This window comes from Centruroides vittatus, unplaced genomic scaffold (assembly GCF_030686945.1).
Source record: "Centruroides vittatus isolate TY-2023 unplaced genomic scaffold, ASM3068694v2 scaffold_2802, whole genome shotgun sequence".
Lineage (NCBI taxonomy): Eukaryota > Metazoa > Arthropoda > Arachnida > Scorpiones > Buthidae > Centruroides > Centruroides vittatus.
In genome coordinates this window covers 1,133,468-1,155,487 of record NW_027122693.1, presented here as the reverse complement: position 1 = coordinate 1,155,487, position 22,020 = coordinate 1,133,468, and the positions used below count along the sequence as shown (strand labels likewise).

The following is a 22,020-nucleotide window of genomic DNA, read 5'->3' as shown; positions in this document are numbered from 1 at the left end:
AACTGTAACATGTCCACAGCATCCCTGCAGTTATTTCTTTCTAAGAAAGCAATTGTCTCTGTAAATAAAACAAAATAAATGTGTTGGAGAAGAGGAGACGAAGGAGAAAGGATACACCTCCATTGATTGAAAATAATTATTTATTTACGCTGGCAACAATTGCAACAACTTGTTGATTTATCAAGAAACTTCAACGCCTAACTTTGACTTTCCTAACGATTTACGAACCATTAAAGCATTCAATTAGCTAAAATTTGGGATTTATATAACTTATATAAAATGATAAAAGTTCTCGATATAATTATCTGTTAACGGGGGAGGGTAAAGCCTCGTATAAACTCTCTTTTCGCACCTGCCCAATCAATGCCCCTATAAAAACCATTATTCTTAGTCCCTGTCTACATTGTCTCGCAGAAGAGAGTGACAGATAGGAGCCATCTGCCTGTGCAACCATTCATCTGACCAGTTATCTCAAGAATGCGAATTCGGCGTTTCTTATACGCACCATCGATTTTTCCTCCTATGGATTCTATATAAGATTGGGATGAGGAAAACATCTACACCTATCTTCATTTTTCATTGATAAAAATCTGTTCTGGAATGGAGTAGATAAAGGGGTTTTTACAAAACAACATTTTAAATTTCTCTCTTTTCCCCCCCACCCTATATATATATATATACACACACACATCCCTCGTATAGAAAGATTTTGCTCTTGGGCATCCCTTATCCATTACACTATCATAGTTCATTCAAGGATGCAAAACGGAGACTCTGGCATAAAAACCGTAAAAGAATTAATTAATATAGAAACTTTACGTTTATTTTTTAAAATAAATATTGCAATATTTTAAAGCATTATAATTAAGAAAATCCTTTATAAAATATGCATATTGTGTAGTCGTAATAAAAAAGTAAATTTTTAAAAAAATAAAATATATTATTATGTATATAATACATCTGTTTATATTTATTTAATAAAAATAAATATATGTTCATTTAATTTAAATAATTTTTAATAATTCTAAATATTTTATTAATTAAAAATAAATATTTAACTTTATGATGTTCGGCTTCCCTGTTGAGTCGATAACAGTGCAGGCAAGTTTCAATTTCAGGGGCGATGCCATTTCTCTTATATTTTCTCTCAATTTTCAATTAATTTTTTTAAAAATACAAATTTTACTAATATATATTTTATTATTAGATTAAAATATATTATATAATTAATATTTATCCTGTTAATTCGTGTGATTTTTGAGTATATGAGGAGAAGCTTTTTAATACTTCTCATGCATGATTCTACTTTGTTATAATATTTTTTTCTTTTGGAAAGAAAGAGAGGAAAATAACTTTTTCCCGAAACTAAACACGAGATTACACAGTTGCAGTCTATAAACATACACAGGCATACAATTGTATGCAGGAAGTATATATATATACAGCGAATAAAGGAATCGAAGAAGGTGAGGGGAGGAGGATAGAAATCGCTTCTGCACTGCACCCTATTAAAGAAAAGAGGAGATATCTCTATGTCAAGCCAGGACAAATTCCTGTAGCCCTCCCTGGAGTTTATTACAGGCAAGCTCCCGTAAACACGCCACTTGCAGCACCACTCAAGCGTCTTTGGATGGAAGAAATTCAGCAGTCCCTACGGTAAAAGATCATAGATGCAGAAAAAAAAGAATTGCTTGGGCATTTCTGTACAGATATGTACACAGCGTATGTACAATATATTGTGTTGATGTAGGAATATATATAAATATAAAATTTAGTCTAGATGCAACAAATGAGGTAGAAGCATCTTGCATAAAAAAGAATCATCATCATCTTTTCTTCTTGCTCTTCCCTACAGATAATCATCTCATAACAATTTACTGATGGTAATGAGCTGAGTATAGAATTTTAAAAATTTATTTTATGTATTTTAACATAATATTTCCACTGAAAATAATTTTTTATACATATTTATATAGCAGAAACATTGCTTATCTCGTGTTCCTTCCACGCTTCTAAATGACTGGAAAGTGCTGTTTGAAGCTGGATGTTTTTAAAATTTTAAATATAAATGATGTAGAAAATGTTGTAAAACATAAATTTTCGATGATTTCTGTTAAATTTTCAAGAAATAAACGAGGGAAAATATGCAAAAATTTCCATTTTCTTAAACGAGAAAATATTAATTGTTTTCAATCATTAATCAAAGTATATATATATATATATTTTTTTTTAATTTTATAATGGAGATAATTGCATCGATTTTAAAAAATAATAAAGTTAATTAATTGATGTAAATTTTCACTTAATTAACAAAAGTTTTACGTAAATAACGAATTTTTCAACTTTTTAATTATTTTCTGGAAAGAAAAGAGATAGAAGAAGATGAAGAAGAGGAAGATACAATTTCCCATTTAAAAAAATATTTTATAAGTGATTTTAAGCAATTATATAAATAAAAATCTAATTAATTTAATTTTAAAAAAATTAATTTAATTAGATTTTTTGTATATATAATTGTATAAATTAATTTAATTTAATTATTCATCTGCATCAAAAAGCAGTATCCTTATATCGAATTACGGTTATAAATTTTAATTTTTTATTAAATTAAAAAAAAAAATTATGGTTAAATTTTCGCATTATATTTATAAAGGGGAATGAAAAAATTAAATATTTTTACCATTTATTTAATTTATTTTGATCGTTTCTACTTGAAAACTGTGAAATTCCAAGATTAAAGATAACCTTGGAATCTGAAACTGCTAACTAAGATAAAAGTTGTATTTATTTTGAGATATTTCTTGAAAGAAAATCTTAAAATTTCACTTATATTTTAATTTTTAACCTGTTAGAGAAGCAAAATATTCAAATTTTTATAGCGTAAATATTTTCTTTTATTAATAATTTATCATCAGTTTTCGCATCATCAGAATTAAATTGAAAGAAAATAATCTAATGTAATAATAATTATTTAATTATACTTATCACTGACACAAGATAGAAAAATTCCCTTTATTCCCCAAAAATTCCCTGAAAGTTGCCATTTATTTATTTATTAAAAACTCCCTTTATTCCCTAAAAATTCCCTAAAAGTTGCCATTTATTTATTTATTAAAAACTTCCTTTATTCCCTAAAAATTCCCTAAAAGTTGCCATTTATTTATTAAAAACGCCATTTATTCCCTAAAAATTCCCTAAAACTTGCCATCACTTCTCACTTCTTAAATATCTCGATATAAAGATAGAAATTAATGAGTTTTTACGGATAAAAGTGTAAATTTTTAAGGTTTATTATTAAATTAATAGGAATATCGTCTAATTAAGTAGAATTTTACATATAAATCTTAAAATTCCTTAGTTTTTAGAATAAAGTCAAATTTATATATAAGATCTTACTTGTAAATCATTAATATTCCTTATCAAATTTCCCAAAATGAACAAAAATCCAACAGATTCTTACAAAAATTGGGAGCCAAAATGCAAAATTTAACTGTATATCTTCAAATTTCCCCATCGAATTCTCAAAAATTCCACATAATCTTTCAGAAATTCGGAGCCAAACTACAACAGTTTTATAGTCTCTACTCGTCTTTATCTATTGAACAATGAACAACTAATTCCTAAATTGAACCCTGTTGATCCTATTTGTGCCATCGCAACCATATGATTACTTAAATGCCAGCCATTTATGTGGATTGCTCTGGATACAGTAACATTAATTATAATATATGGATCATTGATGACTCACATCACTAACAAGAAGATTGATTTGTTCCTCGATTAACAAGCGATCCTCCACTTACATTATATGAATCGATGGTTTATAATGATCTAAATATTACGAAATTATTCGAGAAGAAATCTGTTTACAGGAAGCTGAAATAATTTATGCAAATAGATAATTAATATGCACATAATTCCCGTTATTTACTTAGCAAACATGGCGAAATTATAAATATTTATTGTTTTGGCGTATGAAATTTTTGGGGTCATCCGATAAATTAAATTGTCAATAGATTATTTTTTATGTGACCTTTCCACATTAATGAGGAACCAGACTGGAGATGGTTTACGTCACTCCATGACAAGGGTCAAAGGTCGACTGACAAATGGCCCAGTCAGTGTAGATCGACTTACCAAACACCTGCCGAGGGACGACGTTACCTGTAAAACTCCACCTGTTGACCCTGCCTACACTGAACCTAATCCTTTTTTTAGTGTTTACCTGTGGGTCAAGCATCAGTAGAACTGTGAAATATGCCAGGTGTTTAGGTTCCTGCAGGAATCACGTTGGTCCGAGATGGAGGGAAGATAAAATGGTTACGACAAATTGTCTATTAAGGCAAACCCTGTCATGACAACTGGATGAGAAATCGCAGGACTTTTCTATCTATTTACAATATTTTTTTCCCTCCTTCTTCCTATTACAAATTTCAGGTAGGAGCTAGCAGAAGGGTGAATTTTTTAAAAAAAATTCCTGAAGTTCCTACTAAAATTTGTATAAATTATTCAACTCTATTATTAATTTTTTACAATAATTTGCATTGTTTTACGTATTAAAAACGTGCCCAAAAATATGCGAAATTACAAATCTACAATTTAATCATCCTCGTCCTCTTGTTTCCAGGATTTTACTCGTTTTTTGTAGAAGGATTCCTCAGGATTTAGTCAATAAATTATCTTAGATTTCTTTTAGAAACACTGCAACATTCTAGGATCCGCTGTAAGGATAATAATCTAAATTTCTATACAAGTTAAATGGCTTCATTCTAAATGAAATCCTAGTCATTAAAATAAAAAAAATCATAGATAAGAATCCTATTTACATATATAATTGTACGAGAGATCCTGATTTTTATGTATAAGCTTTTATAAAGTCCTGTCCGTGCAAAACTCTAGAATCCTCTGAGGTAAAAGCCTAATAATTTTGAGTTTCTGTCGAAGGTAAACGACATTATTCTAGGATTTCTTAGCTTCCAATTGTCTTGATTTCTCCTATTGTAGTCTCCATGCAGCTAAACTAGGATTCGATTTGTTGAAATCCTAAGAAGAATAGTAAAAAAATCGATGCAGAATTCATCAACATCTTACAAGATCCATAAGAGTGTCTTCTAAAGCTTACAATATACACACGAAGTATATTTTACGAGTTATGATTCACAAGAAGCATCTAAGATCCATATAAAGCATCTTCTAATGCTTACAAGATATCTTTTCATACTAAAATTACCACAATACTACAATTCTGTAATTTCCTTCGTAACAAATGCAGAAACTCGTGGTATTTCTGGTGTATTATGAATTTAATCGTGGATATAAAATATCCACCCCCGCACAGTTTTAAAGCGGTACATACCAAATGCTCAATTATCGTGAAAAAAGCGGTAACCATTCACTTTCTTCACCTTAATTTCGGTGGTAGAAGGGAGAAAAACCAATTTTTGGCTGGCAATCAGATAACGTTTGACCATACACAACTCACATAACCCAAAAAATACATCAAGATCAGGTACGCGGTCAGCAGAAACCAAATAATAAACGATAAGTGGAATCCTTAGGAGGTCCATCTCCGTGCCATGACAGAAGACGTTCTATCACGAGGGTCCCTACCCCCCTACCTTCCTGCTGGCCCCCTCCCATACTCCAACACTCGGGGACTGAGATGATAGAAGGGCTAGGTCCCACTTTGATATATTACTCCTGGCCAAACGTCCACCCCTCGACTGGCCTCCGGTCCCACCCTGGCCACTGGCCTTATATGAGTCCTCGTGCACCTGATAGTTTGGTGAATTGAGGTGCAGCACGCTTGTATCCACTTTGATTAAAGCACTTATAATAATGGTGGTTGGAGGAATTGGATTCGGAGTTGAGGGGAAGGAAGGACTTTTAGAAGGGTTTTTTATGGGAAAAAGAGCAAAATTAAGATAAAAATTGCAATTAAATTTATTATTTCGTTAATTAAACTTAAAATAATCATAATTACGAGTTTAAAATGTTATATTTGATAATTTTTAATTAAATTTTTAAAGATTTTTACATGGTAAAAACACGTTTAGTGTAAATTTAATAGAATAAGAGACGTTAAGTTTGGCTCAAAATAAGTTAATTAACAGTTAATTATAATTACTTTTATTAAAATTTAACTAACATTACTGACATTTCTCTTAAATTTGAAGCAAAATGTCTGAGAATTTCCCACTGAATGACAAGTAGAGAGAGTGATGAGCGAATGCATGCACCTTTCAGTTAATTGTGATGTAAAGATAAATATCATTATCTTAATGTTAATTACTATCATTTTATGATGATTAATTTATTACCATTTACATAAATTTACATTTGTTAAACGGGTTACATTTAAAGAAACGTAATGAGCATTTACAGCACTAAAGAGGTTCTGTGGCATGCAAAAGTACTCATATAACGTAAATAAATATTCCTTATTAAATAATAATTAAATTTAAAATAAAATTAATTATATTAATTAATTAAAATGATTATAAAAATATTATTAAAAATTCAAAATATATTTTATTTTTTCAGGATGAATGCGGAGAAAAGATGATGAAAGTAGAGAAAAGATAAGAAGAAGGAAGCATGTTTAATTAATTTAGTTTAAAAATTATTACGTAAAATTTATATTTAAATTTATTTTTAAACTTTACTAATTAAATAATAAGATTTTTAAGCTTAAAATTCTAAAAATAACTTAATTAAGTAGGAAAAATTCAAGGTAAGCCACATTTTCCTTTTCACACTTCTCCTTCCAAGAAGCAATTATCTAAGGTTAAAACCAGTTAAAAACTCGCTTAAAATGTTTATAAAAGTATAAAATTTAAATAAATTTATAGCATAAATCAATTATTAAGCGCTTAAAAAGTAAAAATAAAAAAAAAAAAAAATATTGATAAGTGGAGAAGGAAAATCATCTAGCATCTTCATCTCCAGCATCTTTAATCCGCATCATCTCATGATGCTTATATATGTTTTTAATGATAAGTTTACTTTAAAATTAAAAAAAATGGAAATTCTAGTAAATTTTTTATAATTTATTCCCCTATTTAAGAGTATTTATAAAACATTCTTTCATCAAGAAGTAATCTAAACTGTAAAGAGCAGTAACTGATGTGTTTACAGTCACTAAAACACTTGTGTAAATAGAGAAAATGTTTGAATTTTCACTAATATTTTGATCCATTAGAGAAATTAATTGATGATAATTAAATTCTGCACAGTTTTTTAATTAATTTACACTTAAAAATCTTTAATTTTTTAATGAAAAAAGGTAAGAAATTAGCATCTTACTTACAATCTCTCCATAGAGACTAAGTCTTGGAATGCTCCATTTTCGATCGTGTGAATTTGGTTGTCCATTAATTGTCTGAAAGAATTATCATCTTTAAATATATTTTAGACTATATTTATACCATTTTAATTATAATTAATTAGTTTAAATAGAATTTTACTTCGTAAGCAATTAAGCAATGGATGTTTCTATCTAACAATTAAGCACTAAGATACATTCTTAAGCTTAACAAACTACTTTTATAACAATTATTACGTAAGAAACTACGTTTTACTGACGTATATGCCGTTATTTTAACGATAATTAAGTCATTTTTAATAGCAATTAACGTATTGCACATCTCTATTAAGATTAAGCAATTTATAAAATGAATTTTTACTAGAGAAATTAAGCACTAAAACGTATTTTTTAAGCGATATTTATGTATTATTAACGTTCCTTAAACGATAATTATTGTAAATTATAATTTCCTGGCGTTAAATCGGGGTTTTTTACGTAAATTTCCTAAAACATTTCCCCCCTACGCAATTCTTCACTAAGTGTGCCCGAAATTCCTATAAAATAAACAAATAATAAGGTAAAAATAAGGGTGGGAAAGCGTTTTATTTATGTTAATGACTAAGAATTATGACTGAACACACGTGGTACCACTGAACTAAATTGCTGTAACACAATGCTTAACACCCAGTGTTGGGGTCATTATGTTACCACTCCTTCGCTCGAGCACTAAAAAGTGCTTTCTTCACCACAATAAAACACTGTCAACCGTTTTCTTCAGCGAAAATTAAGCACAAAGGAACCAATTTTTCCCACTGTTAAACCAAAAACAAATTTCCCTCCAGTCTTACAAACAAATTTTGGCAGGAAATTTGTTTAAAAAATTCCCTAATTTTCCTTTAAATTTAGTAAAATAAGCTGTTAAACTGACTTACTTACAGTCGAACCTCTAAACCGTGACCAATTTTTCCCCGAATAACCTGTAAATAATGGCCACCTGCAAACAGCGACCATTTGTTTTTTAACTGAAGAAAAGAAAAATGCATACAAACTATGGCATTTCTATACGTTTCCTTCGGTGTCCGCCGTTGACAGGTTGGACAGCAATTTTTAAAAATTGGTTTTCTTAACGAAAATTTAATTAAAACACTTCGAAAAACAGAAAATTCCTGGAACTTTCAGGAAGTTTAGAAACAACTTCTAGAAATGATCGTTCGTCTATAGGGGTGTAGAAGTGTAGTAGAAGCTGCACGTGACGCAAAATCATTTAACAAGAAGAGAAATTATAAAGGAAAAAAAAGGGGGGAGGAAAGTAAGTTACGTCTTCAGCAGATGATCAAGAAGTCAGTTGATGATCATGCAAAGGCGCATTAATTATATATCCATTGGAGAATCACCTCTTGACCCTCTCTTCTTTAATCTTTAATGACGTCTCTACAATTATTTGGCTTTGTACAGAAATCAAATTAGAGCTTGGCCCTTTGTTAGCGTCGTTTTTTTTTCCTTCTCTTCTGTTCTTTCTTGGCTCTTTAAATGGCTCTTCCGCTTAACTTAGTCTCAATGGTATAAACTATTTCTAATTAGAGAAAACGTACGAGTATGATGTTATCCATTAAAGAGATTATCCTTTGTACGAAATCCTTTTGTATCTTCATTAATGCATTGACCATGGGATTTTGTTTAATGATGAAGAGGATCTATTTGGATTAAATTATGGAGCGTTACATTAACAATCCAACATCCTCCTCCTCCTCCTCCTCTTCATCTGCGTGTTCTTTAAATTTTACATGGAAGCTATAGATTGTAGGGAAATTTTACGTGGAATTTTAAAGTTTAGAAGTATTTTTGTAACGATTTTAATTAGGTAAATTGTAATTAAGAAGATAGTTTGGTAGAAATTTGCTTTTTAAAGAGTTACATTAACAATCAAGCATCCTCCTCCTCCTCCTCCCTCCTCCTTAATTTTACATGGAAGATATAGATTGTAGGGAAATTTTAATGGAATTTTAAGGTTTAGGAATATTTTGCTAACGGTTTTAACTAGAAAAATTGAAAATAAGAACCAAATTAAGTAGAAATTAATGTTAATTTTCGTTGATAATTGTGAAACAACTAAGCAAATTGATGATCTCTTCAACAGGTTAAACCACAAAATCCACTTGTAACTCGATGTACAATTACAATTTTAACAAGTAAAATTCACATAAATAATTTAAATTAAATTAACATGCTGCAGAATAGAATTTTTATCATGTTTTCATCACATAAATGGTAAAGTTTAGCCCTTAAAGTTACGTACTTGGACCTTGTTTCGCCAGAAAAAGTAAAAACAAAACCATTAAATTAATTTAACCAGAAAACTTAATGTTAATTAGGAAATTCACGCGCTCTTCAATAGAATCAAAGGTCTTTTAATCATAATAAAGTAAGAAATTATAATTGTATTATAGATCAGTAAAGCAGGACTAGTCTTTTGTTAAAGGTGCGGCCTGACTCATTCTCTTTCTCTCACCTCAGAGGTGAGGCATGAGGGAACGACCCCTAACTGGGGAACCGACTATACAATGGCGTGAATGGCCACCTTAATACCAGCTTGTTAACAGCCCTTATTTTCTATTTATCGTAGCGTTGTCTGCCCTTTTTGGTCTAAAGATCATCTGTCTGATAGAGTCTGCATTTTGTTTTCCACCAGAAATACCCAGCCGCACTGACTCAAGCGCACAGAATCTTTGGTTTACAATTGAGTATTCAGGCATTTTTCCTGGATTTTATATACAAAAACTTAAATAAAATCGATATTTTATTGATTAATTTAATAAATTTTAAATATAAAAATATATTTTTAGTATTTTTTAAGCATAATTAGAGCACTAAAGGATAAATTTTAGTGAAGATTCGCAGCTTCTTCTCATGCTCTTTCATGGTTCCAATTCTTAGTTTTTTTAAATATTTTAATAATTCTCACCTTTTAAAACATATTTCTAAAACATTTTTTACAATAAATTCTACTCTATAAAAGTATTTTAATTCTAAAAATATTGTAATTTAATTCTAAAAATATCCTCTCAAATTTTACTTAATTTAACTATTTTCTTGGATAATTTAATGTAAATTATAATTTAAATAAGATATAAATAACTTTATACGCAAGGTTATGGGCCACACTATGCAACCTTTCTAAGCATAACCTCTAAACGGCGGACATCGTTCAGGGGTTTGAATGTAATTAAAGTTTAAATTCCCATTAAAAAACTTTAAAGTCTTTTGCCTAATTTAACACCTTAAAAGTAATTATAACTTTATAAATAAAGTCATAAAAAGTTTAATTTCATTTTTAAATTAATATTTTTTTAACAAAAACAAGTGTAAAGTAAAGACAAGTCGACGACTGAAGGCCTATAACAAGAACATTTTAAATGCAAGTTTACGTCCTAAAATTAATTATAAATATAAAAATCTTTATAAAATTTACTTAAAAACTAATAAAAGTCTTTAAAACAATATAATTTAATTTTTAAAATTCATATATTTTTAAGAAAATAAAGCATAAAGTTAAGTGTAGTCGACGAATAAGAAACATACACGAGAATTTCTAAAATGTAATTTACCTTTTAAGATGAATAAAAACTTAAAAAATCTTTATATAAATCATTTAAAAAGGTATTAGAATCTTTAAAAAAATTAATTTAATGTTTAAAACTAACAATTTTTTAAGAGAAAAAGAAGAATAAAGTCGAAGAAAGTGGCGACTAGACTATGACTAAGAACGTGGAGAGGAGAACGTTTTAAATGTAATCTTAACCCCTTAAAAGTAGTTATAACCCTACAGGGCCAAGTATACCGTGCAAAGGACAGCCCGAATTAACTCATTGAAAATCATTCCCGGGCAAAAAACCGAGAGATCTATCGCCAGTAAACTCTTGTTCCTTCTCACAATAGAGTTCCAGTTTAGTGACATCAGGAGCCTCTGACATTCCCGAAGGTACCTCTTCAACTCCCTTACCTGAACCTCACACCTCTTTTTTTTTTTCTTCCTATCTTATCCTTTTCAATAAAAAGTACCGGATTTGAAATTACCACTTTAGTCGGGTACTTCCCGGTGCCACGTGCTTAAATTATTATACACTAAATAGTACCGTTGGATCCCTCAATAATTCCAAACTAAGAGGATTTATATGGTAAGAGTTATTAAATTTTTTTTAAATTTATTTCTAATTTTTAAATAATTCAAAGGAGGTACTTACAAAATTTTCACTTTTTTCAATCCCTGAAAATCATCGTTCCTGATGATGCTTATGTTATTCCCTTCCAAATTCCTGTAAATTCAATAGAAAATTTTAAGTTAATTTGCATAGAATTCATGAATTTCTGTTGTTAATTTAATAAATTTGCAGTATTTTTAAATACAGTAAAACCTGTTTAAAACGGAAACCTGTCTAAGACGGAAGAATTCTTCAGAATTTAATGATTTCCTGCGTTAAAAAAAACCTGTTCGAAACGGAAACCTGCTAAAACCGAGAAAATATTCTGTCCGGTTTACACAGGTTTTACTGTAATATTTGTATATTTTTTCAAATGTTATTTTAGAAATTATTTACATAATAAAACACGTCACATAGTCATCGAGTCAAGTATCATTTACACAAAACAATTGTTAATTTAATTAATTTAAATTTAAAAAATACGCATTAAAACTTTAAAAAAGTATATTCTATAGCCTTAAATCAGTTGAAACCACGAAAAATTCGATTAAAAAGCGCTTCTCCAACCGATAAAGCATCATTCATCTTAAGGTACTTCGGGCTAACCGGGTTTTTGCAAACAACAGAAAACTATTGAAATTAAGTTAATTACAAAAGAATTAACGATAATATAAGTAATTTAAAGGTAATTTAAAGTTGTATTATTGTATAAAAAATGAATTATATTTAAGTACAAGAGCCATTAACGCGTACAAGAAGGGAGGAGCGAGATCAGAGTAAATGCTAAAGGAAAAAAACAAACAAAAGGTAAATTGCTTGTGAAAGAAAGCGAAAGCGGAAAATAATTCTTTTCGATGTTTGTGTGTTGTTTGTTTGGAAAACGATACTTTACACTCTGTACAGAAATAAAACACCTGTTGTTTTCTTCCAGTGTAATAAATTCGCTAGCATTGGCTCACCTGACACAGCAACATTCTCTTTATTGTTTACAAGAAAAGATTGGGTAAGGTACAACTCACCCTTGGGAATTCTAAGGTGAGGTACAGTTCATATTTGTTTCTGTCATCCCCTATAACTTATAGTGGGTAATTCCTTTCTTTTTTTTTTTTACTTTATCCCCTTCTCACACGCGCGCGTACACATACGTACAGTACACACGAGCTCATTTTTGAATCCTTTTCTTTGCTTTATTTACTGTATAAAACTAGATTGTGCGTACAAATTGAAGCTATTTTAAAAATTTGTATCTTAACTTTTTTATGGTGTATATCCTGGGATTGGTCGTAAACGTAAAGGACTGCAATTCCTTTTGCTAAACTTTGTATGAGATGGGTTGGTGTTATGGGGATGCTTTAAAGGATCCTTCTGCTCGCTCCTTATTAGAATTCCCATGAGACCACAGAGACGAATTCGACATAATTTAAAGAGGAGAAAACGGTAAATATTCGTGGTTTTAAAGGTTTTTTTTTTCTCTCTCTCTCTCTCTCTCTCTTCCCCTTCCCCCTTCTTACTTAAAAAAGTTACCTTCGAGGGGTTTTCTTTCGTAAATTTTCAGTAGATTTTTCTGTTTTCACCCTAATAGCGCGTGAAAAATAATATAAAACGTAGAAACTTCCCTTCAGTTTTAAACGTATAATGTTTTTTATGTGTTGTATACCTTAAAATAAAACCCCGAACGTGAGAAGAGGAGCGCGATGCGACGCGACGCGATACAGGTCAATCAAGCGAAATAATTAAACTAAAATTACGATTTAGCTAGTTTAAATAATACGAATGACTGAAAATTATAATTTAAATGGATTAATATATTTTTTAAACTATATTATAATACCCACTTTGAATTTGTTTTGTTCTTTTTCATTCTCGCGCGCGACGTCGCATGCGACGTCGCGCGCGTCGATGTAAACAAAATCGATTTTATTTAATTATAATTGACTTTATAAATATAATAATTCAGGATTTTAAGAAAAATAATAATTATTATCAATTTTTTAAAATATATTAATTAAAATCTTAGAATTTTAATCAAATTTTCAGCTCTTTTTAAGCGGTTCTTTCGAATTTTCGACAGTTTGAAACGTGTTTAACTCTGTAATTAATGCTGTTAAATATGTTAATAAATTTTTAATTATTCTAATAATTTAGAATTTTATATTATAAATCGCTCAAATATGCAAATTACTTGGTACTTTCTTGTTTAGATGCTTCCAAGTTGAACTTTAACCCAAACCTTACACGAGATGAATGCATCTATACAAAGCGATTTTTGCTAATTACATCATTAAAAAAAAACCCAAAAAATCCTTAAAAGTGTCCTTAAATAACCTTAAATAGTCTCGATTAAAATTAGCATATAAAATATTCCAAAATTATAACCCAAATGTGGCAGGAATTTAGGTGAACTTGAATGTCGCGCGCGATGCTCGCGTAGCGGCGCACTCCGGCTCCATAAAATTAATCACTAATATTCCTTATTTCCATTAAAGTTTAATTAACTTAAACATTAAAAAAAATGTTTAATATAAGTGCGAGAATGTTTATATAATTTATAACAAACTCAGGGATGTGTAGGTTTTAGATTAACGCTGCTCAAAGCGACAATCGCGTCGTCGCTTGTCTCCTCGCTAGCGACGCGATTTTAAACGAAAATAACCCGTAAACACGAATAAACTATTATAAAGAAACACATTTATATTTAATAATAACATTTTTTAAAAGCAATTAAACCGTAAAATCTCCTAAAAATGGCTTTACAGCAGCTCAAAATACAGAAAAGTATCGCGCGTATCGCTTAAGATTCTGGGTTTAAACGCGAGTTTGAAGTGTTTTACGTTAATGATAATTAAACTTTCAAACCTGTAAAGGACGGACACCGTGGCCACCGTTGGGAGGTGTCCGTTATTAAATGTTGGTGATTCATTAACCGAATTTTAGCAAATTAAAAGAAAAGTCTAAGTTATAACTGTCTCAAGGTACTACATAACAGCAAAAATAAGATTTATCATGAAAGTAAGACGAGCTGCAATCATTAATTGAGTATTTAATTTAATTTAAGAATTAAATTTAATTACTTAATTAATTATTTTCTATAATTTGTATAATTTAAGTAACGTTTAAGAGGAGGAAAAAAGATATGGTTAATTGGTTAATTAGAGAAGAAAGAAATGGCATTAATTGCGGGGAAATATCACAATAAGCAAGTGGCCATCTTACCCTCAACGTATGTAAATATGGCCGTTTAAGAAATGCCAGGATTTCTATTCCATTGTGGTGTGGATGAGATGGCATTTTCACTTTTGTATATCTCAGCATAATTGTTAAATGGCCATATTAACTGTGTTAAGTCCAAGATGGCCGTAGACGAATATAAAAAAAAATATTTGCTGTTATTTAACTGAAAAATTGCCATTGAGCCGAATGTGGGTAAGATGGCCGCTTCAAATTGTTAAATTATTATATAATTTTTAAATACGAGGATCATTTATGTTGAGGGTAAGATGGCCACACACAGATATTATAAGAGTGTACTGTTATTTATAATTGAAAACAATAAGTCATGTGGCTCATCCAATTTTTATAAGATGGCCACATGATTATAATATTTGTGTATGGCCATCTTACCTTCAACGTGATTAATACTCCAATTAAAAAATTTACAGCGGCCATCTTACTCACATTCGGCTCAATGTCAATTTTCAATAAGTAACATCATATTACAGTATTATATTTGTATGTGGCCATCTTAACAAAAATAACATGATGTAGCTAAGATGGATTCATTTATGTCTCATCAATACTTAAGGTGTAATCGTTTCTTTATTACAGTGTACAATAAAAGTTTAATTTGACGTCATTTACAGTTTCTCTGTACAACACAATGTATAGAAATGACGTGTCTGTGACGCAAGAGTGTACCTTATTGTAATGAAACAAATGTAACTTTATATGTTTACGGATGAAGATACAGTTTAACTTCGATTTAACGCCATCTGATATTGGCGCTAAATCGAAGCACATCAAACAATAAGATTTGTACACATTATGAGGTCCACACACGTTTTATTACGAAAAAGATGCGTGCTTTTACGAGAGTGGCGATATATATCGAGGTTTTACTACATATTTACAAAGGACCAGTCAAAGAGACGAAACACCAAGAGTCTAATAGAGTAATACTGTTTGTTCCCGTATACTACGCCTGTATTTTACATAATATGTAATATGTTTCACTGTAATTTACACGCAAACAGTAGATAAACATTAATTTACATACGTTTGAACCTCTTTCAATTATCAAGGATTTTAGGTGTGTTAAAGATCTGATACCCCGCTGTGTTGTTATCTGTACTCGAATCCATTTATTTCGCCTATTTCTAAAATAGGTTTTCTTCCCTCTTCTTAAGAGCAGTAGTGTACTGAGAGGTGTGGAACTTTTTTACTGTCTTATTAAATCAGTACCTGACTTGTAAAAAGCAAAGTTACACCTTAACCTCCACGTCCTTGGATATATATGGTGGTTGGAACCTCCCGTTTCACACGTTACTTTCTTTTTCTTTTTTTCTTAAATTCTCTCCCTTTTATAGAGAATTTCATTTACTTTCTCTCCCAAAATAATACTTTCGAATAGACTTTATGACTTGTACAGACTTTTTTGATGACGAAGTTTCTACTCGCGCGGGCGCGTCGCTTCGCCTTTACAGGCGAAGCGACGCGCCCGCTCATTCTACATCATGTCCCTTCGCTCCTTGTAACTATCCCTTCATGTGTTTTCGCAACTTCTACCTAATTTACCTTTACGTGTTTTCGCTCCTTCTATCTACCATACAACCCTATATCTAAAAGTATAAAGTTCTGTAAGCGGAGCGCGAAGCGACGCGTTGGCTCCGCTGAGATAACTGGGTCATATCAAACTTTTTATAAAGTGAATTTATCCGATTAATAAGACCTCAAAAGCCAATATTTCAATTCATAAGTGTTTTAGATCGATTTTTAAATACACTAAAACATATTTATTATAAAAATTATTCCATTTCAATTAAAATATTTCGCGTATGCTCGACGCGCGACGGGCGCCTGATCAATTAATCAATATAATTTCAAAAGCAACCTTATCAATTTCTATAATTCTCAATAATTACACTAAAAACACACGCGAAAGAATTATTTAAACAACAAAGAAAAACTAAATGGAATGTAACAAATGCAACAATCTCGACGCGACGCGACGCGACGACACGCGAAACACTTAAAACGTCCTTTAACCCTCGTTAATTAAATAAAAGAATCATCAAAGTATCGATTTTATTATATAAAAAGCTTAATATATTTTATAAAATTTTATAAATAATCGATAAATTTTTAAAACTTTACGAGTAATATCTCATTTATGGGCGAGATCAAATTTCCTCTCATCTAGTCCTTTGTGTCAACATAACTTCGCCCCCCTCTCCGAAAGAGGAAAAGCTCGTATTGTCAGCGTGTAACAGTTACTCCGGGGGGGACGGGGGTAGAGAAACAAGTCACCCCGTTCACCCTCTGGCATTATACTGTATTTAAACAACCGGTAGCAGATAAAGAGACACACCGTAAATTAATCTTTATGTACAGAAGTGCAGATACCCCCGAGCAATAGTTGGCACCGCTTTCTGCTCCTCTGTTACAAGGAAATTACAGTTGTATCCCGTAAGAGATATTTTAATATTGTTTTCTAACTAGAAATTGAATAAGATCGACATTATTCTCTTTTTCTCATCCTCTGTCTCTCTTTCTCCCTTCCCCTTTTCCTCTCTTCTCTTCTCTTGATTAAAATCTTGACAATGAGAAAAGTTCACTCTGTAGATTACAAAATGGGATTTCGTCGAAAGGGGTGAAGGTCTCTGGTGAGGTGGAGGGGGGATTAAACGCGACTCGCGATTAATGAATGAAAGATTTCGATAGGTAAAACGACTCTTAAGCCAAGGTGTGAGGCGTGTTGAAGTGAAGAACTACGTGTTTGGCAGGATGGAGAGGAGGAGAACTACATTTGAGGAGGATGGAGATGAAGAACTGCATTTTGGGAGGATGGAGAGGAGGAAAAGTACATTTTGGGAGAATGGAGAGGAGGGAGAAATACGTTTGGGGAGGATGGAGAAAATGAAGAACTACTTTTGGGAGGATGAAGAGGAGGAAGCACTATATTTTAGGAAAATGGAGAAACTACACGTTTAAGAGGATCGAGTGAAGAGAAGACTGCATTTTGGTAAAATACAGAGGAGGGAAAACGTGAAAAAATTAAGTGTATGTCTGTTAAATTGTTATGAAATAACAATTTCTTAATAGTAGGATCTATCAAGTGTTACATTTATATGAAGATATCTAAAGAATTTAATCTTATATACAAAAATAAAATGGGTACTTGTACTTTTTCGTATGTTTTATAAGTAAATAAAATTAAAATTTTAAAATTTTTCGTGTGGAAATTTAATGAAATTTCTCGAAAATTGATTCGAAAAAAAACGTAAACATTTCCGAAAAAGTAGTAAAGTAGTAGCGGAAGAAAATTTCAGTTTACATCACTGAAATGTTCAGGTTTATTATTTAATGTTCTGATTTTTATTCAGTAAAAATTCCTGAAATGTTTACATTCTTCTCCGTAAAAAAACAAAAACATTCAAAAAATTTAGGAAGACAATCAACAGAAAATCATCAATGCAACGTAACAAATGATCATAATTAGTGTGAATGTAACCATAGAAAAATAGGATAAAAATTTTTAAAAAATCCTTCCCTCCGCTTAAGACTTTTATAAATAAATAAATTAAGAGAATAAAATCAAAGTTTTCAAGGCGTTAATGATGCTTTTCATCACCGCACAGGAGCGAATTCTTTGCTTTTTTCCTCGCTTTAATGTAAAAATTAAACTTATTAAACAAACAAAACACATAAAACTAGCTTCCTTGATACATAAATTTAATAATTTATGAAATTTTGATAGTAATTTTTCACTTTTTGTTTTTTTTTTTACACTCGATCTCAATTGGTAAGCAGTTGGCACCCCCACTTTACTTTAATTATCAACACTTCTGAATGGGTTGTTGCGCTTTTATTCATGTCACTAACGCTTGGGTGTGATAATGTCACGCAATTACATCACACCTCCCGTGTGCGTGAAGGTGTGTAGCACAATTGTCGACTTAATGTTAGCTAAAATATTATTTAAAAAAAACCTATATTTACACAGGTAGTGTGACATTTTAGCCTTTCGTCTCTCGTCTAAAAAGGAGTTTTCGTATATAATTTCTTGGCGGTTAATTTATGTATTTATATTTACACGTAGAAAGGAAACAGGAGCAGCTTTTAATTGAAACAATTAAATATTCTATATTTATCCGTGTGTTATGTTAAAAAGTGGGTCAAATAAGATGGGAGATGAGTGCTTTTGAAGTACTATATGGCGCCGGTTTACTTAATTACACGAACTTTAACGGGTTTTTTTTTTTAATGATTCATCTTTTAGCCAAATTAATTTATATTTTATGCCATAGGAAGTCTCTACAGTAGAGACTTTACTATAGGCAGCGGTTCTTAATCAGTGGTACGTATACCACTAAAGGTACACAAGAAGGATCGATTAATGCTGCAAGTGTATACATAGAAGGCTAAGGTGGTTGAAAACCACTGCTTTATAAACTCTATAAAGTAAGAAGTGCGTACAGTAAAGGCATTCATGATAAATTTGATGTATAAACTGTGGAAATTCATAATTTAGATCGTGGTTAATGCATCGCTTCTAGACCTAGAAAGCTGCAAAGAATGGTCAAAAATTCTTTCATGCAACGTACAATTGTGAGGGGAATGAATACAAGAACGAGATTCCCATGAAAAATCTACATAATTTTTCCTAACAGTATGCCAATTTAATAAAATCGTTTAATCTTATTTAAAGAAGTGATCCGCACTGTAAACATTCCCCCATTGAAAACGTAGAGTTTTAATGAAGTTCCCCCCTTTACAAAAGGTCCAGGAGACACAAAGTATAGAAGCAAACGTGGAAACACGCGCAATTTCCGTTGCATATAAAAGTGGATAGTGAAGCCCCCTAATCCTCTTCTCTTCTCCCATATCGTGGGAAATTAATTACACGCTCCGTGTTACTTTATAACCATGGCATGTACTCATCCAGTTCAAGTTGTGGTTGGTTGGTGCCACGACTTTTATCATTTTCTAGATGCCGACAATTTGTAGCAACAGATAAAAGTGTGGCAGCAACCATCAATAATTCGACTTTTCCGTTTATGTAGCTCTAAGCTTCCATTGGGCGGAGCTGCCTTTCTTTTTTCTTTTATATAACGCTTGACGTAACGTCTTTAAACTCCTATCTTATCTCGTTCGGCTCGTTATACAAACTTTCTTACCTAACTTCTCCGCCCAATTTTATCTTTAATACTACGAAAAACCTTCGAATTTTAACGTAACTTTGCCAGTAAACTCGTTACGGTTTGTCTTTATGATTTAACTTTGTTTTTCTTTATACGTTTATTAAGCATTCCCTCCCATTGATTCATTAAGAGGAGGGGGGAATTCTGGCATGAACTGAAGCAGTATATCTAATTCTAAGTACTTATACGTGTATAAGTACTAAGAATTAATTTTACTGTCGTCAAATTTACTATACAGGAAGCCATCGCTACTGTTTACAACGTCTTAGATTAATTATTCCTGATACAAGTTAAGCTTCTGTTAAGGTTTAACGTCGCTATACAATGGGGGGTTGTTTTTTATGTGTACAATGTACTTATGTACAGAAATATGTTAATTAATTCCTAGATATGAGTTAAATGTTTAATTCTAAACAGTTTTTACAACTCTTAGCACATTTTTTTCCATACATCTCACGCATTTCCTCACCGGATCCGCACGTTACGCATCACGGATTCCTGGCTTTTTTTTCAAATTATTTTAAAATTTAGGTATTAAAATTAGTAAAACCCATAGTTTACACCACCCTTTAAGAATTAACAGCCAGAAATTGAGATATTAAAGAGCGGAAGAGGGAAAAAATGCGGGGAGGGGGGTTAAAAGTTTCGAATTACCCGGCGCCATTCATCATTTATCCTTCTAATTACAAACAACACCTGATCTAAAGCTCGTCTGTAGCGTCGAGCGGGTAATTCTCTAAAGGAAAACCAAGCAACAAGTCACGTGATACGGCCCGGTGGTTCTTTCCCAGTGATTGTATGTAAATCATGCAACAGCTTGACAGTAACAGGAAGTAGGGAGAGAAGAGTAACGAATCGGGAGAAGCTGTTACGAAATTTGCCACAATGACTCGAATTTGTTACGGTTAGCAAGTTATAACCAATAATGAGTTTAAGAGCAGTTTTTCGTACACGCAGGCCATTGCAATGGGCTAGAAATGGCGGCACCATACACTGGAGTGCCCAATTTTATTCTTTATCGGACTTAATTTATAACCAATAATGAGTTTAAAACTAATATTTTGTAGATGAAGACCGTTGCAATGAATAAGAAATGGTGGCACCATACACCGGAGTGCCCATTGTTGTTTATCGAATTTAACCAAATAATGAGTTTGAGAGCAGTTTCTTGTATGTAAAACCATTGTAATGGCTGCGAAATTACACACCAGAGTGCCCATTCTTATTGTTTATCAATTTAGTTAGAACCCGAAGGGGATAATTGCTTTATTTACCCCCTTAAACAGTTAAAAAGGGTGTAATCCCGCATAGGAGAGAGGATGGTTTAAAAAAATAACGATTGTTACTTACAATCTCTTAGCTTCGGGAGGGAGATTCCTTGGCACAAATTGCAACCCTCTGTTGCTGCATTCCAAAATCAATCCAACACACTCACACTCAGCGGGACAGTGCGACAGACGTGACGCTCGACCTTTCGATAGGCAAAGGAAAAGTGCCACAGCTGCAACCACGTGCAACAGCGTCAATGGGTAGAAGAGGCGACGCACCATAATCAAAAGTCCACAAGGGAACAGGTCGACATAGAAAGCCGTCAGGAGGACTAAAACACGACTTACAACCGAGTGCACCCGGTTCGTCCTCCGTTCAACCTTCGGCACAGTTGTGACCTCCTCTTCTCCAGCCAGCTGGACCCTACTGATGAATCGTACTTACGATGGGTGGAATTCGGGGGGAGGAGGGAATGGTCAAGCTGTTTAACAAGTACGACGATCACGTGCAGCCTGCGATCGCTCTCATCCCTCACTGGTAACAAGCGGCTCGCTCCCCACGTATACACTGTGACTCTGTATTGCTCGTGCACGGTTCCGAGCCGGGTAGGCACTCCATCTGGTTGGTGCTACTTTTCGCAGGGGGAGAAGCTCTCAGCTGCTTCCACTTACGAACGGGTGGTCCACTATTAACTGCTAACTACGCTACTCTCTTTCCTTACTTTTTCGCCTTATAAATAAGACCAGAATGCGCGAAATTCGTTAAACCGGGTAAGACGAACTTTAAATTGAAAACAATACGCAAAATCGAGGTAAAATTAATCAGTTTT

The 22,020-nt window shown here is 31.9% G+C and overlaps 1 protein-coding gene across 4 annotated transcripts in view; it reads right to left on the bottom strand.

The window, feature by feature from the left end:
• The window catches only part of LOC136987869 (protein slit-like), a 119,266-nt gene extending 97,512 nt beyond the window's left edge, over positions 1 to 21,754 (bottom strand). For all 4 annotated transcript variants that reach the window (XM_067285624.1, XM_067285625.1, XM_067285626.1 and 1 more), the window contains exons 1-3: positions 21,273 to 21,754; positions 11,548 to 11,619; positions 7,310 to 7,381 (exon numbers count right to left, since the gene is read on the bottom strand). In XM_067285624.1, the coding sequence (XP_067141725.1) occupies positions 7,310 to 7,381; positions 11,548 to 11,619; positions 21,273 to 21,472 (344 nt within the window). In that variant the 5' untranslated portion in view covers positions 21,473 to 21,754. The remainder of the gene's footprint in view (positions 1 to 7,309; positions 7,382 to 11,547; positions 11,620 to 21,272) is intronic.
• Between the last annotated feature and the right edge of the window lie 266 nt (positions 21,755 to 22,020).